This window comes from Tupaia chinensis, unplaced genomic scaffold (assembly GCF_000334495.1).
Source record: "Tupaia chinensis unplaced genomic scaffold, TupChi_1.0 Scaffold000113_1, whole genome shotgun sequence".
In the NCBI taxonomy this organism is placed as follows: domain Eukaryota; kingdom Metazoa; phylum Chordata; class Mammalia; order Scandentia; family Tupaiidae; genus Tupaia; species Tupaia belangeri.
In genome coordinates, this window is record NW_006159577.1 from 4748842 (window position 1) to 4752663 (window position 3822).

The 3822-nt window shown below is 44.9% G+C and overlaps 1 protein-coding gene across 14 annotated transcripts in view; it reads right to left on the reverse strand.

The window, feature by feature from the left end:
- Positions 1–3822, reverse strand: part of LOC102480493 (deleted in malignant brain tumors 1 protein) — a 141334-nt gene that overhangs the window by 106764 nt on the left and 30748 nt on the right. For 11 of the 14 annotated variants that reach the window (XM_027770115.1, XM_027770112.1, XM_027770119.1 and 8 more), the window contains one exon: positions 586–624. The exons of 1 other annotated variant lie outside the window; for it this stretch is intronic. In XM_027770115.1, coding sequence (XP_027625916.1) covers positions 586–624 — 39 coding nt within the window. Of the gene's footprint in view, positions 1–585; positions 625–3616; positions 3811–3822 lie in introns of those variants that run through there. 2 more of the 14 variants (XM_027770117.1, XM_027770122.1) reach the window with 2 other exon arrangements.

Below are 3822 nucleotides of genomic sequence, written 5' to 3' on the forward strand. Positions count from 1 at the left end.
GGCATTCCCCCAGCCGCAGGGCCAAACCTGCATCAGTTCCTAGAGAGGACACAGTTATTACTCAATTCACTTTTGGTGATTTCAAGATTGCGAAGGTTGGGTGCACCCAGGACCACTTTCCATAGACAAAACCCCCACTTGTGTGTTAAAGCCCACACAGGGAAATGTTACCTGATATCCTTCCTTTCTGACTGGGGATGCCTGGTTGTGTAAGGGGCTCACTTCTGACTCCTGATGCTTCTAGCCTCTTTAGGAGGCTATGTCAGGTCTGGGCGCAGAAGGAACCTTTGATCCTGCTGTGCTCACTCCTCCACTCTGAATAAAAACTCCGAGACACTAGCCTACCCCTCCTCTCTCTCCTTTTGCAAATGGCTATGAGAGCTTGGAGACCTAAGGTCTCTAAAGTCTGGGGATGAATACTCAGAGCAAGATCCTCTGAACCTGGACCCATACCCACACACTCACATGTGGAAAGTGTACTGAAAGTTGATCTGACACTTCTAATCCCCAGTTCTCTCCTGTATCAAATCTAACCCTTTAGCACATGGACTTCTATGTCTGATAGAGACAGTGTGGGAAAGGTACCTGTTAATACTGTGGATGATTCTGTGGTGAGTGATGATTCTGCAGGAAAGAGAGAAAAGAGAGTCATTTTGGGACCAGGAGATTGTGTTATGGCTACATCACTGAATTTCCATGTAGTGAAAGCTGCTCGAGTCCCAGATCCAGTAGTTCAAACTCAAGCCGGGAGCATGTGCGTGCATGCCCCAGATCCTGAGAGAAAAATGGAGGAGAATGAATTGCAGTGTGGTCATTCCCCCCCCCCCCCCGGGGGGGGGGGTTTTCAGTTCTTTTTCTCTCTCTCCTCCTCTCTCTCTCTCTCTCGGTCTTTCTGGCAAGTGCACTTTCCCTATAGCAAAATCCTCTCAAAAAAAAAAAAAAGAAAAGAAAAGAAAAAGAAAGAAAGAAAAAAAGAAAATGAGTCTCATTTGAATAGGCACTCATTATTTCCTTAGACCCTGGAAAATTAAATTTTTGTTTAATTAAAAGGTAAAATTATCACACAGTTGTCACCACAGTCTCAGATAATGTGACATTTTCTTAATTAGAAAGACTATGTTTTCTTCCTTAAACTTCCTATAGCCTGACTCCCACATGAGACTTCTCAGTTTTCTCTGTTTTTTCCATCTGTGAGTGGCCAGCATCAGAACTCCTTGTATAGATAAATGCATAAAATCATTTTAAGTATAAATGAGAGCATTTATTTTTCATCCCAGAGTGCAGAGTCAGCTGGGCTCCTCATGCTCTCTTGCTGTCCATATTCACTTCACACTACAGAGTTCCACAGTTTGTCACAGCTGGCCACCTGGCCTTCACTCATGCTAACTTACACTGGAATCTAGATTTAGAAATCCAAAATGTTTGAAAGCTCAGAAAAGTTCACGAGGCTTTTGCCCTGGTTTATACTACTGTTCCCTCAGCAATGGCACCCCTGTATGGTGGGTGTGGAGTGGCTACAAGAATTATCTTTGGTTCAAAAATGTGATTCTCATTCCAAACCCCAGACTGAACAAAACTGACACTGTCAGGATTCTGCCATTTTCTAAGGAATATATTTCTGAAAAAGTGTCCTTTTAAGAGAGGAAGGGAAACACAATTCTCCTTCTAGAAAAAGCAGGGCTCAGATGTTCTCAATTCTTCCCTGCCTAACCCCCTTCCTCATCCTGAGATTTGCAGGCGATCCAGGAAAGATCCAATCCTTCTGTCTTTTTTTTGAGAGACTTTCACTATAGGGCGCGTGCGCTCGCCAGACAGACAGAGACATAGAGACAGAAAGCGAGAAATCATCCCCCAGGGGGGATGGTCACGCCACAATCCCTTCTCCTCCATTCTCCTCTCAGGATCTTGGGCACCCCGCACATGCGCCCTGCGTGGGTTTTAAGCCACCAGGTCCGGGACGCGAACCGCAGTCGACTACGTGGGAGTCCAGCAACACAGCCATTAAGCTAACTGCTGGTTCCCCAATCCTTCTGTCTTTCTGTAAAGACCTGACTCAGTTAAAGCAAGGGCAGGCAAAACAAACAGCCAATATGAAGACAAAAACATGCCTGCCAGACTGCAAGGCAATAGAATTAATGATATAATCTTAAGGGATTTCAATTCAAATTTTAAACATTAAGCAAAATAAACACAAACATGCAGCCACCTATAAGGATGAACAATGATTAAATGTAAAGGAAGAGAACAAAAAGAGAAAAATAGACATGAAAGTCATCATGAAAACGTATGCAACCATAAAACTCTCTCCCAGCATGTATGGGGGGAAATGCTAGCCGTATTGTGAAAATAGGCAAAAGGTGCTTCCTGCGCTTTTTCCATTCTAGATAGTGAATTGGGGAGGGACGAGTACAGACCTGTATTCTCAGGCTAAGGAAGCCTGTACCTATAGACATAAAGGCAGAGATAGCCATCACGAAGGTTCATCTCAATCTAAACGGTAATTACACTATGTGGCAATTGTTGGACGCTGCCATCCTGGAGCAGAGGTCAAAGCAATGTCAGGAAAGGGATGTCTGTGGGGTGGCATCAGTGTTGGGCCATGTGGCCCCTGCCACTGGAGATTCAAAGTTCCTTCTCTAAAGAATGGAGAAAATCTATGGAGACAGAATCTCCTACCAGCCTTGGGACAGAGAAGGGATCATGTGTGCTCCTGAAATAAGGATAGTTACCAGCAGGCATTGTTCTAACAGTAACCTGTCATTTCCTGAGGAGATCAGAGCCACAAAGACTACTTGTGATCCTGCCATTGTGACTCTCATCAGAAATCATTTCATTCCCCACTCCTTCCCATCTCAAAGTATATGAAGATTGCTCTTCTCGCCTTACTCAGGACTTCTGGATTTCACTTGACTTCCTCGATGAGAATGACCCTGGAGCAGAGTCTTTAAGCCCAGCAACTCTCAATATCTAAGAGTGATCTATCTACATGCCAACAAGGGGGCTAGAACAGCTCTCTCCCAATTAAGTCTGTCAGGAATGTCAATCTGATCTTTGTGTGCAACACAGCTTTCATCATTAACCAATTCCAGAATTTCCTGGAGAAAGGTTTGTTCTTCTCAGGTAACTTCTGCTAACTTATACAAAGAAAAGCATGAAATATGCTCAGAAGGGATGGACCAATTAAAATGCTACCAGATTCATATATGGCAAGCAAGGATGGAAACTGAGAAGCTAATGGAAAGACAATAAAATTTGAAACAGGCATAACATAGAATACCTGTCATTTTAGACTCTGGTTGAACTAACTCAAGGAGTTGGAGGGAAAAGCAGACTACAACATTGATCTCTTCAGGGTCATATTGTGAGGATGGCACCACTTAAGTCTGTAGAGCACAGTTAAATGGCCCAGAGCTTCTTTGGGGAGCTTAGGCCTGTGTGTACACCCCACTACTGAACCAACCAACATTTCTCGCACAGGCAACATCAGTCTAAGGGAGAACACCAACTTCCACATCTCCATGTCAAGCACACAGAGATGAAGTTCTGGGAACAGGAATAGGTGCACCAAACAAAGCGCATTCCTGGAAATTGGAGTCTGAGGGTCTTCGATGCCCACCTGAGCACATGACACCAGCATCTTCACCATGGTTACAGTTATGAGAGAGCCAGTCATTGTGGGGGCAGTTCCACAGGTAGGACTCGTGTCCTGAGCAGCGCATGTCATCAACGACAATCGGACCTGAGCCCTGACCGAACTGGGCATATCCTGGAGCTGATGTGGCCCAGCCACAGCCCAGCTGCCTGCACACCACATTGGCATCC